This window comes from Lissotriton helveticus, chromosome 2_1, assembly GCF_964261635.1.
Source record: "Lissotriton helveticus chromosome 2_1, aLisHel1.1, whole genome shotgun sequence".
Classification (NCBI taxonomy): Eukaryota; Metazoa; Chordata; class Amphibia; order Caudata; family Salamandridae; genus Lissotriton; species Lissotriton helveticus.
In genome coordinates, this window is record NC_136059.1 from 1,955,002,073 (window position 1) to 1,955,019,659 (window position 17,587).

Sequence of the window (17,587 nt, forward strand, 5' to 3'; positions counted from 1 at the left end):
ATATTTAAATTTGAGATTTTTCCCACAAACAAAAAATATTTAAAAGCGACACAGAGAAGTTTTATTCTCATTACTGAATTGGTTTTGTGGTTACAGAGGAAGACATAAATTGTGCATGCAGGAAACTTAATAAGCAAAGACAAACAATGTGAAATTCGGACACGATTAGCTACCTTTTCTGCAGACTTTTGTTTCCGAATCTTACTGAACGTTGATTAAGGTATACAAGGGGAAAGCCTTGAAGCAAATGCATTTAGCGTTTTTCTCCATGGCTTAACATTGACACTATTTGCTATCCTACAGCATCCAAAATCATCCTTTATTTGTTTTTCTATCCATACCCACTGAAATGAGTGTGCCAATTCATAACAAAAGTTTCAGGTAAGCAGGATATTTTTATTTTTTTTATTATTTTTAATAATGTGCCTTTTATTTGGGGGAGAGGGTGCTAAACGACAAATAGAACTCTGTCCAACCATACCAAAACAAATATGGTGTTCTTATTCATGATTCGAAAGACTCTGTTTACTATTGCTCTCCATCTTTGCCTATTTTTCAATGGTGAGGTGGACGCAGACCAAGTCACTCTCATGACTAGGCTATAGAACCCGGGTGGAGGATACATTTGTAGCTTTGCATGAAAAGTATATGAACAAACAGGAAAATAAGTACAAAACCACCCCACTAACAATTCAAAATAAAGAGCACAGAAAAAGTAAGAAAGGCAAAGTAAAGAAAAAAAATGTAAACTAAAACCAAGTACTATACTTATTTTGGCATCTAGTTTTGAGCGACTGTCATTCTTTACTGTAACATTCTTTGACGAGGTAATCTGGATTAAATATCTTCTACCTGATGCAAGCCATATAAAATGTGTTAGGGATACTGAGTAGGTGGAGGGACAAACATTTTTATGACTTTGTATAGAGCAGATCCTTTGTCTGTAGTCTCAGGGTGCTCTACCAGCGGGAGAGAGCCTGGATCCCAGCATTATCACTGTCACTGATGCATCTTCAGGTGAGCTTTAAGTTCTGGAATGGTGGATTGCTGCTGTCTGCACATGTGACATCTGAGGGGAGCTCTCAGGAGCTCCGAGGTGCCTTCTTTAACTGTAACTTGCCTATTGAGCTTAACCATCTCAATCACATCTCGAGATTCTAAGAAGTATTCAGTAGTGAATCAATTCCAATGCTTCTTGTTTTTAAGGCAAGGGGAATCAAAGTCCTGGCTGATCACGTGTAGATGGACATGGCTCATGCTAGGAATAGCGTGGTAGCCCAGTCTAAATGTTGTGCTACCAGAGCTTGCATAGTCTTGCACCATCTTCTCTCCAACAGCATGCATGTGTTCCAAAAGCTTCAGATGTTGGCTTCTCAGCGCTTTCAGACTTGAGATTGCTTCCCATGGTAAAACCAACCAATGGTAACGAGCTTTGGGATATTTGTCTTTTATAACCACGACTCTGTCATCTTTGAAAACCTGCATGTCTGGGTCCATCATGGAGGTCTTTAACCCCTGTGACCAGTGGCCTTGTTGTTTCTTCTCAATGGAAACATCTGAATCCTCTTTTGGTGTGGTTGACTGGTAAACGGCTCTCCTTTGTCACGTCGTGGGAAATGTTTTGCTGCGATTCTGAATGTCCCATTTTAACGCTCTTTACTGGTACATTTTCCATTCCCTTGTTCTGATGCAGTCTCTTTGAGAAGTGTTGTTTTGTCTCTGAGTTTGGTTGTGACTGTTCTATGAACTTGATTCTGTATGGGTACAGTTTATTTACAATATATAGTACTTGGCCTGGTCGAATCTTCATCTCTTGGTCTTTGCCTACATTCACAGCGTCAACACTGGATGGATTAACTCCAACCTGTTTTACTGTTACATATCCTTTATTATAGTCTGCCTTCAGCTGAACCTGCTCCCTAGAGCATTTTTTGTCCTTTATCTCTGTCTCGGGGCCTCGCCCTATCACGACTGCTTCCAAATGTGGCAGCTTGATCCGCTGCTGCTGATCACGGCTCACGAGCCAGCAGGTACGCATGACGCACTGCTGCAAACTGCGTTCCGACTTCCTATGCGGCCTCTACTGGTTACCATGGTAAGCAGGATATTACACAGTTTGGATAAAAGAATAATATGAATACTTGTTGATAATAATTTATCTTGTTTTGGTATTTGCTTTGCCACTTTCATGACTAATTTGGCTAAATGTTTAGCTTAAAAAAATTAAAACAATATTATTCAAGTGATTTAACCACTAAAAAAAAATATATATATATGGATTGTAGTGACACTCAAGGAATTTCATAGAGTATTTGTTTTTTAGTAGGACTAACTGGCAGTATTATGGCGATGGCAACTCCTTCTACCCTTTCCGGTCCTGCAAAGCCAGGCACAGGAGGGGCGCCTCCCAATTTGGAATGCACAGAGGAGCGCAGTTGTCAATTACAGGTGAGCTTGATTTCACCAACTCATGCATCATGGGGGCGGGTCGGAGTTGTCTCGTTTTTATCAACTGGACTCATATAACTCAGAACACCTAGGTCCTCCAAACTGAACAGGTAGATCAGATGGAGTTTTATGGGGCCCCGTCTTTTTCCCTTTCAGACCAGGCAGTCATAGACAAGGAGATTCGTAGACTGTTGGCCAATGGTGGCACTTACCTCGCATCTCAAAATCTGAGAGGTTTTTTCCATCTTCTTTGGTTGCCAAGCGGTGTGGGGATCACAGGCTGGTTCTCAACCTCAGGGACTTCAACAACTGGGTTTGTTACACCATTTCAAAATGTAGGGCATTCTCCTACTCAAGAGATCTCTTCAGAGAAGGCGACTGGATGTTCCAGCCCAACCTAACCTGAAGGATGCCTATCTCATGGCTCAGATTTTTCTTCCTCACCACCAATATCTCCATTTCCAATGATGGCAAAGAATTTTGCCATTTTAGTCTGCAGCGCAATAGCTCAGTGATTGCAGAACATCTCCCTGGGTCATACCAACGTGATTTGCAGACTGGAATTCCAGATTTCTGAAAGATTTCACAAATTCGAGGTTATTTCCCGTCATCTTTTGGTGGCTTCAACATCTGTGGGGTCCTTGCCAGATAGAGTTATTTGCATTTTGTCTGAACGCCCAGCATTCCCTAGTATTCATTTGAAGGCTGGAACCACTGGCCATGGCGACTGATGCTTTTCTTCAAGACTGGAGTCAAGGGTTAGTGTACACCTTTACCATGTTTCTAATGACTCCTCAAGTGACAGCTAAGGTGTGGAATCAGCTGGGCAAATCTGGTCATTGGAACCCCTCTCTGGAGATCTCAATCTTGGTTCCCAACTCTGAAGGATCTTTCATGCAATCTTCCAGTGCAAATTCCTCTAATGAGAGAGCTCCTGGCGAACCCTTCAGGGATTCCACATCCCCTGGTTCTACAAGGGATGCTTTGTCTCAAGGCGTTATGTCTTTCAAGAGATGCTGGAGCTTGCTGCGGCTTTTGCAGCAAGCGGAGATGTTTGTTACCCAGTCTTGGCTTAGCAGCACCCAAAAGCGACATCCTTTGGCATGATGTTGATGGGTCAGTTGATGTAATCCAGATAGCCTTGATCCTGTGGAGGCAGACCTGTCCCAGGTAGTGAATTTCCTGTTAACTCTTGCGGCAGAAGGTATGGCTTAGCGATCTGTGAATCATTTTCATTTAGCAATTTCAGCCAGCAATAATTCCCTGAATGGTAAACTGATTGGAGAACATCCTTTGATTTGCAGGGTCATGTGTCGCGTCCAAGTCTCGAAACTACTGAGGCCTCATTATTCTCTGATTTGGGATGTAAATGTGGTGCTTAGATCATAAAAGACTGGCCAGAGAACTCCCTACTATCACGTAAGAATTTGTTAGCTAAACTGACTACTCTTCTTTGTCTCATCTCCTGCTGCAGTCTTGGATGTCAAAGCTCTCAATGTTGCAAGTAGAGTGTTTACTCCAGAATGAGTTTCTTTCCAACTTTCCAGGTGCACAAACATATTTACTACATGTATTTTCTATTCTAGCTCTCCTGACAACCCTCAGTTGTGTGTTGTTCAATACCTTTAAACTTAGGAGCTGGCATCCCTATGGATCAGATGTGACCGTTTGAGACAACTGGTGACTGTTCTGCAGAAACCCTTTGATTCGGTGGCCTCTGCCATGTTGGGTCAAATGGTTGCTACTGGAAAAGGGGTCAATGTGTCTGTGTTTGGTGTCCATTCAGTAAGGGAAGTTGTAGAATCTAAGTCTTTTGTATTGGGGTCTCATTTAGAGGACATCATGAGAGTGCCTGATTGGTCAGCAGACTCTACTTTTAAACACTTTTATTATAAACCTATTGTAAATATTGCATCTATGGTGTTGGATCAGCTTTAAACAAGCATAATCTGAACCTCAGGTCCTCACACAGAATGAAAGATTTTCAAGCATTCATGTTAAGAACTTTCAATTCTACTAAGGACGAAGAGGCAAGGATTATCCCACCTGCACAGTTTATCAATTTATCAATGTGAGAGATTGCGTTGTTGATGAAAAGGAAGAAAAGGACTTGTTTTATCAGTTTCCAGTGGTACAATCATTATCTCCATGTCTTAATAGGTGTAAGAGGAGTAACAGTGGTACCAAAAGAAAAAAGAAAAAACAGCCACATTGGCCACAGGCTATAGACATAAGCATAAACCAATTTCGTGAACACAATTTACACATCACCATTTTACAGAATCCACAGATTCCATCTCGCTCATTACTTTATAACAAACTCCACAGCAGCAGGTACCTACTACTCCATCCACAGGCCCTAACCCTAATGGAATATCACAAGATGACAATTTGATATTTGTGTCATAAACACCTACAACAGCATATTTCACTAACGCCTGTCTGTACTTTTTAAAAAACTTTTTCAGCCAGGCAAAAAAAAACCTCATCAATGTCCGAAATGTAACTTTCACGTTGTACAATCAGGTGTTCTATAGGGGCCTAACTGGCCAGTGCTCTATGGACACAAGTAGCATGTGAAAGGACCGGCAGACCATTCACCCCAAGCAGGTTGCTTGGGTGGAGCTGTATAAAGAACATCAGTGAGCAGAAGGAGTTGGTTCCTTACCAGATTAACTACTCAGGCAACAAAAGAGAGGAACATGATGAATATGTGCAGTATTTAGCAACAAACTGCAAACAATGTATGAAGGTCATGGTTTCTGGTGACACTAACAAATGAAATGCTTGCAAAAGCTATGCAGAACCACTTGAAACAACAATATAAATGCTTTAACAGAAAAAAATAAGCAACAGAAAAAGTTAATTGCTAAATAATAACCAACCACAAAAAAATTTAAAAGGTTCAAAGAAGTAGTTCATCATTGTAAAAACAATCTAAAAATGCTTTCAAACCAAAAAAAGTTCAAAGAAAATGTATGAAAAATTCAAAACAGTCAATTGACCAGAGGCTAACCCTGTATTCAAACTCCTCTGTATACAGATGCACGTCGTGTGTATAGGGCGGTGTTGAGGTTTTATGCCTGCCGTAGGCCGTGTGCAGTAGGGTTGTCTGCATGAAGAACGTTTTACACAGACTAAACTTAGAATCTGATTAAAAAAAACAGACGTTCACTGAAAAAACAAAGGGTAAAGTGCTGTTCTAGTATGTGAACGAATGAGGCAAGAACTACTAATGTTTAAAACACCCAAAGAAAACTGGAATTATCCAGTTTCAGTTTAGTTAACAGACTATAACTTGAACCCCTGCCATGCATTGCTTATGACCTCACATATTCCATCCATCATGGCATGCTAGCTGACACCGATGAGGACACCACTGATGACACCATCCATGTCACTGCTATTCACATTACTCAAAAAAGAATTACGTCATTTTACATCATATTTGTTTTAAAGGGACCTACAGTCCTATGGAGCATAGGATTACAATGTCTACACAAGTGGGTTGACAAAATAGAAATATAGTAGGGCCTGGAGCTAAGTCTGGCTGTGCGTGCTGAAAGTTATATGGGGCGTAATTTACCTGCCAGTAAAGTTTCAGAAGTACTCCATATTAAATAAGGTAAAAGCTTAGTGCACCTGGTGTACGTTGCAGAGGAATGTTGCTAAATGGGATGTTGCTTAAAGCCAAAGCATGCTACAAAAAACTAAGGACTAAGATGTAACCAGGATGCCAATCGTACTACTAAATTTTGGTTTGTATTTAGCCCTTACTGTTAGGAGGTGAATGGGAGGTCATGGGGAGATTCTGGACAGAGAATCACAAAGCCCAGACTGAATGTGTAAAAGGCACATTTCCCACCAGTCCTGAGATGACAGTCTATCTCTTGTTTCACACTCTAGTGCTAACATATTTGTCTGGTGGAGTTGCTTCCACTAGCCAGGTACTCAACCCTGGGTTACGTTGGTGGCCTGATATCAGTAGGAGTTGACTGTTTCTTGCGTTGGATTAGAGGCAATCAGGAGACCTATCAGAAGCGCTGCACTGCCAGATTTAAAATAGAGCCCTAAGCTAATTTTAATCAACAAAGACACATTGGTGATTTGTTGTAAAACACCCATGTACGTTGCAGAGGAATGTTGCTAAATGTGTTGTTGTTTACAGCCAAAGCCTTTTGCAGAACATCTGTGAGAAAAGCCAAGCTTCTGTTCACCGCAGATGATCCAACAATGGACATCTGGACATGTGCTCATGTTAAACAGTTGCTGTTCAGTATTACAGACAGATTCTATGTAATCTGGATGTTTATAAGATTTGGATGTTTATTTCTAGAACTTTCTCGAAACTTTTAAGGGCTTGAACACTGTGACGCACTTAGAGGTGGTTTAACTCAAACTGATGTTGTAAGCAAGGCTCTAAGGTTGTATGCCAGTCTGCTCATCTCAGGAGTGTGTAGTGTGTTTTACCAAACTACAGAGGGCTGTCCATAGGGCCTGGATGAAGATGTCATATCCGTGGCTAATGATGATCTGTCAACCCCTTGACTCACAAATGGTCCCAAAACCAGTTACATTGAGGGGACCAAGACAATGTACACCAGGGGTAGGCCAGAGGACTAGCCTTCAGCCTTCAGCCAAGCCCTGCACCCAACGTGTCACAGCTACCTACCCCTTCTGGACACAACAGATGCCCTTTGGAAATTGTTCTGAATTTCACTGGTTCCTGTGAAAAATTAGATTTCCTACCAATGCATCTTGTGCAGTAAAGCACCCATACATGTAATAAATTAAAAACGGTCAGAAAAAAAAGAAATTAAATTATCGCACACTAACAGAAATCACAATAAATATCGGGGCTAAGATGTAGTCAGGATGGAAGTCAGACTGCTAACTTGAGCTAACACATTTTAGTTTGTTTTAGCCTTGGTTGGAATGAGGTGGATGCCCGGAATGAATGTGTAAAAGGCATATTTCTCACCAGCCCTGAGATGGCAGCCTACCTCTTGTTGCACACACTAGTGCTAACATATTTGTCTGGTGGAGTTGCTTCCACTAGTCAGGTACACAACCCTAGGTTGCTTTGGTGGCCTGATATCTGTAGGAGTTGGCTGCTTCTCCTGTTGGATTAGAGGGAATCAGGAGATGTAGTAGCAGTAGTGTACTGCCAGATTTAAAATAGAGGTCTAAGCTCATTTTTATCAAAACAGACACACTGGTGATTTGTTGTGAAAACAACCTATCTGCACCCTCCTTGTTGTCCTATTAACATTTTAAATTGATTGGTGAGATGCAGCAAGATCTAACAATGTAGTGGGTGTTTCTCCCTGAAAATCTATATTCACCACACAAGTTTGTGAAACGATCTTGTAGTGAATTGGTGGCATATGTTTATTTTAGTATAATGACGCCTGGAAACAAATCTCTAGGTAGATATGCAAGGAAAACAAACAAACTGAGTCAAAAATGTTTTAACTTGAGGAAAGAGTATAACATAATAGAATTGTAAAGTTTAATAAGAAACAGAAAGAATGCAGTCAAGGGATACAAGAAATGGGGAGAGACTTGTAACTATAAAGAAAGTATTACATTCAAAATGTTTACCTTATTAGAAATGGAATAATTAGTATAAAACATTAAGAGGGTGCTGGGGAGTCTCTCATGTAAATAAATAAAAAATAGAATGATATACGATAGTAATCATAATATAATACTAGTAGAAATGATATTTACCACAAAAGAAAATATTAACAATATCAACATTTATGTCAGAATAAAGTGAAACGAATATTCCAAAATGAATATAACAATAATAAAATTGGTTCTCAATACTGATCAGACTAGGATTAATCATGTAAAATATAGAAAAGTAATTATTGCTCTCAAAGAAATAATGGGAATCACAGAAACGCTCAATAATAGGCTAAAGTTGATCGTAAGAAGAGTGATCAGGGAGATGAAGGCTGTAGCTTACCCCATTGGCAATATTTCTGCCTTAAAGTACATGTTCACTTTAAAGCTTGCTTGAAAAAGTACTTGAAGGTTCCAAATTCGAAATATTCATGAATAATGAAGTACTGCACTATATTAATTGAATGTAGAATTTTAGAACATGCACTCTTGCTTTGTCAAAAAGCACATTCCCTCTGCTGGATGGACCGATTTTTTAATCAATCCTCGGCTAGGTGCGGATATCAAAAGGCACCAATTGTAATTAGAATATTTTGTTTCTGATTACCTTTCATGGAGAGAATGATATGCCAACACTGATTGCATTTCCCTAGTAAAAGTATAGATCGTAGAAATAATGCATTCCATTTTTGAGTGATGTTTGTCAAAACTTTGGTCCATGTTTTCATCCTCCAAGTCCAGCTTAACCGCAAATGCAGCATAAAGAATTCAGTAGTATTACCATGGAAAAATAGTTCAACACAGTTATTACTATAAGTGACTTAAACTATATACAACTCTTCAATTACATTCCAGAGATATTCCAGTCTTTTTCTGGAAAAACACGTTTCATTGGCAACTTTATATCCAAAGGAGTAGGGTTAGAATACATAGAATTGTGTAGCATAGATTAGATATTTGTCCTTGCCCAAGAAGTGAAAGTCTATGTTGAGAGCAGTGCAGCACATTCGATCTGTGTCATAATTTACTGAATAGGACCCTTGGATACTAAATCCACCTTCTGCCAACAAACCACTAAGACTGATGTTGGTTCATATGAATATACAGTAACTGTTACTTTACATTTACAAGCCAACATGAGCAGTGGAGCTCCCATGGAGCTATGAAGGCCAAACTGTATCCGTTGACTCAACAGAGAATTTCTTCTTAGGATATGACTTACTGAAATGCATCTTAGCCAAATGCAAAGTAGAGATTATTATGGAACGATCAACACAGAAAATGATCACATTTGTTTATCATTAAATTGCCTGCTGCAGGCCATTGTTCCATGTGCCATGTGCCATTCAGGGTCTGAGCTGACACACACGTAGATAATTCAATTTAAACTGGCAGCTATGTTCTGTCGCCTATGCTTTCACCTATGCTTAATGACTCAATTAACTGATAGGTAAAATATATTTATGAAAGCCAACTTTGCCGTTTTAAAGAAATTGCACATCAATAGCACTGAGTTACTTTTGATGCTCGAGATCTACATACAACACTTATTTAGAAGTAGTCCTAACATATAGAGTGGGACTGCACAGGTATTTCATCAAATTGTGGACAATCATGCGATTAAGTTGTTTTCTGGTGTATTAAGTCACCTACCAAGTTGTGATTCCTCTCCGTTAATGACGAGGTCAGCTTCTGTACCTATGGATTGTAAAAGAAGATGGTCCACTTTAAAGAGATCTGGATGAATGTACCAGAAAAATGGAAACTGTAAAAGAGATCTGGAATACAGGCACAGATTTTCCTACTACAGTGTTATGAATGTGGGTGCAGAGCTGGTGTGGATGTGGGTGCATCCCATGTGTGAAGGGCACTTAGTGTGATTTAATTAATGTAATTTTATTAAGTGCCTAAGAAGCAGTCTATTAAAGGTCCAAGAATGCAGCCAAGAATGAACAAGAAGATAAAGTTCACAATTAATTACATTGCACCGTTGTGCATGAGTGAGACTCTGGTAATACATCAAGAAACAATGAAAATACACTTAAGCATGTAAACGATAGCTCATGGTTTGTGTTACCTCTGCAATAGATCGGCAGATTTCTGCAATGTTTATAATCAAAGAGGATGCGTGCAATTTGCTTATACAATTCACAATATATTGAATGTGGTTTGTAGTTTAAATTTGAGATTGTTTCTAACAACCAAAAAATAGTTAAAAGAGGACACAGACAAACTTTCTTCTTATTACTGATTTGGTGGTGTTCTTACAGAGGAAGACATTTAAAATTTGCATTCAGAAAACTTCTTATACAAAGACAAACAATGCCAAATTTGGACACAATAAGCTTCCTTTTCACATTCTTTTGGTTCAGACCTGAATGTTGATTAAGGCATAATGCCTTGAAGCAAATACATTTGGCTTTTCTCTCCATGGCTTAACATTGACAGTATTAGCTATCCTACTACAAACAAATTGATTCATTATTTTTTTTCTATCCATCCCCACTGAAATAAGTGTGCTACTTCGCAACAAAAGTTAAAGCTAAACAGGACATTACACAGTATGAGTAAAGTAATAATATACATAATTGTTGATACAAATGAATCTTCTTTTTGGTATTCGGTTTACAACTTTCATGATTAATGTGACTAAATATGTTTTGCAGAAAAAATGAAAACCATATTATTTAAGTAATTTAACTACTAGGCAATATGGATAGTAGTGCTACTCAAGGGATTCCATAGAGTATTTGTTTTGTAGTAGTACCAAGAAAATATTTTACTAATTTCCTGAGAAAATGTAATTGTCTTAAAGCCTTTTGGTTTCAGGATCTATGGCACAGCAGTGAAAATACATACATTTAATTGATCCAAATACATACACTGTGATATTCATACTCTGTTCACTATGTTCTCTATAAACAACAATCTCAAAGTGGAGTGGAAGGCATGATTAACTTAACAGGTTTGCTATATAAAAGCTAAAAAAAACTGGGTTTTGTGCATTTTTACTTAAAGAGATAGTCTATCAAAGGAACATTTTACCAAAAAAAGACCAGCTTCCCAAATAGCAGTATTTAAAATAAGTGGACACTAAAAGGCTGGACTCATAAGAATACAGAGGAGGACAAGGTGTAGCTGACACAACAAATGATGCACAGAGCTTTAATTTGCAGTATCCAACCAAAATACCAATGTAGGCTGATAGAGGTGAGTCACGATCACAGCCATTTGCTTTCCTAAAAGATAAGCTGCAAGTTTTAGGATTAACTGAAATGTAGCCATTAAATATCCAGAACAGCGCATAAACTTACCATAAAAGTGTGTTCTTTATTATGACAGAAATGACTTTGGTCCAGCTCTCTTGTGTAGGTAGTTTAAGACTTTACTTGAGCACTCTTATGACAAAGAGAGAGTGAAGACACTGCCTTAACTGCAGATTCTTTGTTCAACTTAGGACCTAAATTAAACATTTCTTGAGCTGGAGAAGGGCACTTGCTTATCTCATCAAAAGGCAGATCCACAGAGGTCTGAAATGCCACAGTCTTACTTGGTCTTGTACTTTTCATTCTGTAGCTTAGGGTCTCTGGTGTCCTATCCAGTCTATGACTTCATGGAGGCCTGGCTTGAAATTCATCACCGTGATGCTCAGATTTTCTGGTCTTGCAGCATTAAGAGGTACGTGTTAAATTGCACATGTAGAACATGGGGGCACAGAATCTGATGAGGCAATCCAGAGGCTCAATGTAGACATAATAAGCCACAATGGATGACTCAGAGAATAATTGCAAAACTCAAAAACATTATAGCCTCCCTTAAACTGCCTTCCCTAACACTTCTGGTCAAATATTGTGCAGAAAATCATAAAACCTTTGGTCTATTTTGTATGGAGTAGCAGAGACTGAACTTTTTAACACATTTTCAAAGACGAAGCCCAGCACATTTCTTAGATCTCATAGGGGTCGCAAGCCCAGCACATTTCTAAGATCTCATAGGGGTCGCCCTAGAGCAAGATCCAAGGCTACATTTCCTAAACAACTGGAGCAGCTTCATAACCTAGGGCTCTCGTAATGGATATTTGTTAATTTTCTTAAGTAGTACATGTCTCTCTTCCCTTAAAAATTGCTGAACCTACCCGAAAATATCTTAACTAACTTCTGTCCTCTCTCTGGTCTCACCCTCCTGGCTAGAACCGGTGGGAACCTCCAAGAGAAACAGCTTGTTAGTGAAATTAATCCTTTGGATGATCAGCAACCTGCTTCAGCCTACTGCACTAAAGAAACAGACATATTTGAAATCACTGATCATGCCTTACACATCGTTTAAATCTGTGACTCATGCCTATTGAGTCGGTGTGATCTATCAGTGTATCAGTGGCTTTTGACATGGTTGACTGTGGCACCATATTACAAATGTTGCGAAAACAAATGTGGTTTGAAGCCAGAGTACCAAAATGGTTTGTTTTGCATCTCTGTACAGATTAAGGTTGAGGCTTTTCCATTCTGTTATTACAAGGAGTACCTCAAATTTCTAAGTAGCTCTTTCTCTCATTTCACTGTTTTTTGAACCCCTTAGAGCCTTCTTTAAGCATATACTTTACACCAATATGCCAACAATATACAACTTATTTTTTATATTACCCTGATGATAACCCTAATCTGCCAAGATACTTGATCGCATCCAATACTTGATGACACAACACCACCTAAAATGCACCTGTGAGAGTTTTGCTCATCCCACCTTACTATTCATTTACACAATTGAAAATTGGCTTGACTTTAGGACATCTTAGATTGCACAAAGACCATCATTAAACATTCCAAATCTCTTGACTTCATTCTAGATAGGCTCTAGACATTCTCAACTGACATAAATACATTATCATAGCCAAGACTGCAGACATTTATCTGAAACTGATACATGGGATAAAAGCTTTTATTACGGAACAATACCTTGAGAAATTGGTCCCAGCATTGCTTCTCTGAAGACTGTATTACGGTAATTCTATTCTGTTGGACATTTATAAAATTCACCTCGCCACTGTCAAAGTCACTGTTCTGTTCATCTGACCTCCAGTAGTCCTTGTTTCAACCATATGATCCCTATACTGTTCTCCCTGAGGTCAATTGCCTTTAATGGAAAACCCATATAAACTAGTATATTTAGCCCCTATTTGTTTCCTGTTTTGTGTATACATTTGCCTAAGCACAAATCAATCCGTTCATCACTTTCCTTATGAGTTCTGTAATATGATTGCCCGGCTGTATTTTTGGAATATCGATGCTCTAGCTGAAGAGCTCAGACACTATTGGGCCTTGTTCCAGGCAATAGAAAACTGTTAAATAAATAAATAAATAATAAATTACCATTAAACAGATAGGGAAGGTGTAGGAAGCTGGCTCTTTATATGGTATACCAAAAAGAGGTATACTGTACAAAGAGTCCAGGTATTCCCTTACTAGTGAAGAGGGGTTTGCTCTGGCAATCCCAAGATGCTCTTTTAGGCAGTAGTGTGGTCGAGCAGCTTTAGGCTCCTTAGGAAGGAGTGTTAGACATCTGTTGCACACACACAGCTAATAAATGATACAAACGACTCAATAAGGAGATCCACACTTATTTATAAAAATAACACTTACTTTTATATAACTTTAGGCAACAAGATCATCAATATCAGGTAAATATTTTTTTTAATGGCATAGTTTGTAGAAAACAGAATGGAATTGAAGCACTTCACGGTAATGTTTACTTATGGAGGAAAAACAGCTATTGCTTTCGGGTACTCAACAGCGACTTACGGGACCAATCTTCTGGACTTAAGGTGAGACTGGGGCAAGGTCCAAAGCAGCACCAACACTTCACTTTGGGCAGTCTAGGGCGGCTGGGTGCAGAGGTGCCTTACAGGGTCAAGAGCTCTATTCAAGTCTACGGAGATCGGTCTGTCGAAAAAGAGGCTACAAACTTTGACTGGCGGGATCAGTCGGACTGAACCAACGGGGGGTTGAACTGTTGTGAGGCTCAGGATGTGGGGACACCTTTGGTCCTCATCTCCAGGGACTAGAGGCGACGGGTGCACAGGTGTCTTTAGGCGTTGGGTTTTTGTCATTGGGAACACTTGCGGGAGAGAGGGCTTGCAAACAGAGGCGGCAAGCGGTATCGGGAAGTCCACAGTGAGCAAGTCCACAGTGGGCATTTTCCTTAGAGGGCCTTGGAGACCACGCTAGCGCCAGTGACCCATTTCACCTCGGACTAGGAAGCTCTGGTGCAGTGGTGCTTTGAGGCATCAGGATTTTTTGGTTCTGGAGTGTCACAGTCTTCTTCGGAGTACCTCCAGGATGCAGGGAAGCAGCTCCACTGCTCTCATGGAGTCCCTGGTTCTTCTGTTGTAGATTGGCAGGTCTCCCAGGATTTGGAGGCTCAGCAGCTTCAGGACGAGATGTCTTTTAGCGCACTCTATGGGGGACAGGCGGCGGGACGTCCACTGGGCCAGTTGCTTCTTCCACAGTTGGTGCTTTTGTGGCTCTTTAGTGTCCTTCTTCATAATTCGGCAGGAATCTGGGGACCACGTTGGCACCATTGGCCCACTTCAGCTCTGCCTAGGAGGATTGTGTGTCCCCTTCTGTAATACCAATAGCACTGGTGCACATAAAGCACCAGTGCTATCAGCAGAGGACATTCTCACATTTGCATGGGGGCATGGCCCCATGCAAATGAGGTAATCCTTTTTGCCTCTGCTCCCACACTGTATTACAGACGCGGGCGCAAAGGCAAAGAAGCTGTCAGGAGGAGCACTGATAGTGAGCCCTCTAATGGCAGCCCTCTAGAGAGGAGAATGGGGATCTCAGGAATCCCCCCGACATCCCCTTTCAGGAGGATTAAGTCACTGACTGCAACCGCCTGCAAGGGAATCTCTAATCCCCCTTAAAAGTGCAGGTAGGTTGCTGCCGGCACTGTGAAACCCGTAGCGAATTCAAAGCTGCTGCTCCGTTTTTCACATGAATGCACTGCCCCCAGGGTAGCGCGAGTTTGCGGCTGCTCTGGGGGCAAAACATTAATTCCAATACACCATTTTAAAATGTGCAATACGCATGATACGGCCCCTAGTGTAGATTGCAGGGAAAACTTCCTAAATCTGTTGCTGCTTAAAGCCAAAGTCTGTTGCAAAAAATCTGTGAGAAAAGCCAAAGCTTCTGTTCACAACAGAAGAATGAATGTTTGATTCAAGAATGAATGATTCAAGAATGGATGTCTGGACATGTGACCATGTTAAACAGTTGTTATTCGGTGCTACAGACAGATTCAATGAGGATTGGATGTTTATAAGATGTGGATGTTTATTTCCAGAACTTCCCTGAAACATTTGAGGCACTGAACATTGTGATACACTTAGACGTAGTTTAATTCACACTGTAGTCGTAAGCATGGCTCCAAGGTTGTATGCCAGTCTGCTCATCTCAGGAGTGTCTACTGTATTTTACCAAACTATGGAGGGTTGTACATAGGGCCTGGATAAGGGTGTCATATCCGTGGCTAATGCATATCTGTCAACTCTTTGACTCAAACATGGGATCAGTTACATTGAAGGGACCAAGACAATGTACAGCTGGGGACTGCCAGAGGACTGGCCATCAGTCAGGCCTTGCCTCCAACCTATCGCAGACGACCAACCCTTGCTGCACACAGCAGAAGACCCTCTGGAAATATTTTCTATATTTCACTGGTCCCTGTGAAAAATGGGTTTTCCTACTAATGCATCTTGTGCAATAAAGCACCCACAATGTAATAAATTAACTCAGAAATATATATATATATTATTGCGCACAAACAGAACTCACAATGATTGAAGGGACTGAGATGTAGCCAGGATGTAAGTCATACTACTAACTTGAGCTAAGGCATTTGAGCTTGTATTTCGCCCTCCTTGGAATGAGGTGGATGGGCGGTCATGGGGGAGTTTCTTGACAGAGAATCACAAAGCCCATGATGAATGTGTAATAGGCACATTGTTCACCAGTCCTGAGATGATAGCCTACCTCTTGCTGCACTACACTAGTGCTAACATATTTGTCTGGTGGAGTTGCTAGCACTAGTCAGGTACTCAAATCTAGGTTGCTTTGGTGGCTTGATGTAGAAGTTGGATGTTTCTCCTACTGGATTAGAGGCAATCAGGAGACATAGCAGGAATGCTGCACTGCCAGATTTAAAATAGCGGCCTCAGCTCACTTTTATCAACAGAGACTCACTGGCGATTTGTTGTAAAACACTTATCAAGACAGACGTATAGAATTGAAATGATTGTTGGTTTTCACTTGACAAACACACAGAGGTGCTATAGAGTTTTCCAAAGCAATTCTGCGCCCTCTTTCTTGTCCTATTAACATTTGTAATTGATTGGTGAGATGCTGTAAGATCCAACAATATAGTGGGTGTTTCTCCATGAAAATCTATATACCCCACATAAGTCTGTGAAAAGAACTTGTAGTGGAATCATTGACCTAGGTTTATCTCCGTATAATGCCCCCTGGAAACAAAATCTCTAGATAGATATGCAGGGAAAACAAATACACTCAGTTAGAAAAACATTAACTTGAGGACAGAGTATAACCTAACAGAATTGCAAAGGTTAATAAGAAACAGGAAAGACTGCAGTTAAGAGAAACGAGTAACGGGGACAGATCTTTAATCATAAAGAATGTATTACATTTAAAAAATGTAGCTTAATAAAAATTGAAGAATTAATATAAAACATCAAGAGGGTGCTGGGGAGCCTCTCTTGTAAATAAGTAAAACAGAATGATGTATAAGATAGTAATAATAATATACTAATAGTAGAAATAATATATAACATAAAAGAAAGTAATAAAAATATCAATCATTCATATCAGGTTAAACTGAAATGAATATTCCAAAATGAATATAACAATAATAACATCGTATCACAATACTAATCAGACTGTAATTAACCATGTACAATAATATAAAAGAAATGAATGCTACCCAAGAATTCATATGGAATCAAAGAAATGCTCACTAATAGGATGTAATGTAAATTTAATGTATAAAGTGCGGCTTATGCCCAAAGGCGTCTTGGCGCTGTAGTCTTCTAATCGAGGACAGCTGAGCTAAACACTGTGGTAAACAGGAGTAAAAAAAAAGCTTTATCTATCCTGTGTAAAAAGCCACGTTTTTAGTGTCTTCCTGAAACTGAGAAGAGAAGTGGCTGTTTTTAGGGAAAGTGGCAAATCATTCCAAAGCATTGCTGTTGTCCTGTAAATGCTTCTCCCCCCGATCTGACCTTTTTAAATGGGGGGGACCACCATGTTCTTGGCTGAGCCTGAGGACAATGTTCTTGCCAGTATATACCATTTGCGTCTTTTCATAAACCGGTCAGGCCCCTGTCCTTGCAAGGACTTAAAAGCCAAACAGAGGGCTTTAAACTTACACCGTTGCCTGACTGGCAACCAGTGTAGTTTTCAGATGGCTTCTCTTGCTGATTCATATTTAGGTATTT

General features: G+C 40.0%; 1 protein-coding gene and 1 pseudogene across 2 annotated transcripts in view; both read right to left on the reverse strand.

Moving 5' to 3' along the window:
- TTC29 (tetratricopeptide repeat domain 29) overlaps positions 1–17,587 on the reverse strand; it is a 1,214,048-nt gene that overhangs the window by 65,178 nt on the left and 1,131,283 nt on the right. For both annotated transcript variants that reach the window (XM_078677661.1, XM_078677660.1), the window contains one exon: positions 9,733–9,777. In XM_078677661.1, the coding sequence (XP_078533787.1) occupies positions 9,733–9,777 (45 nt within the window). The remainder of the gene's footprint in view (positions 1–9,732; positions 9,778–17,587) is intronic.
- Positions 434–2,089, reverse strand: LOC144819987 (aprataxin-like; annotated as a pseudogene).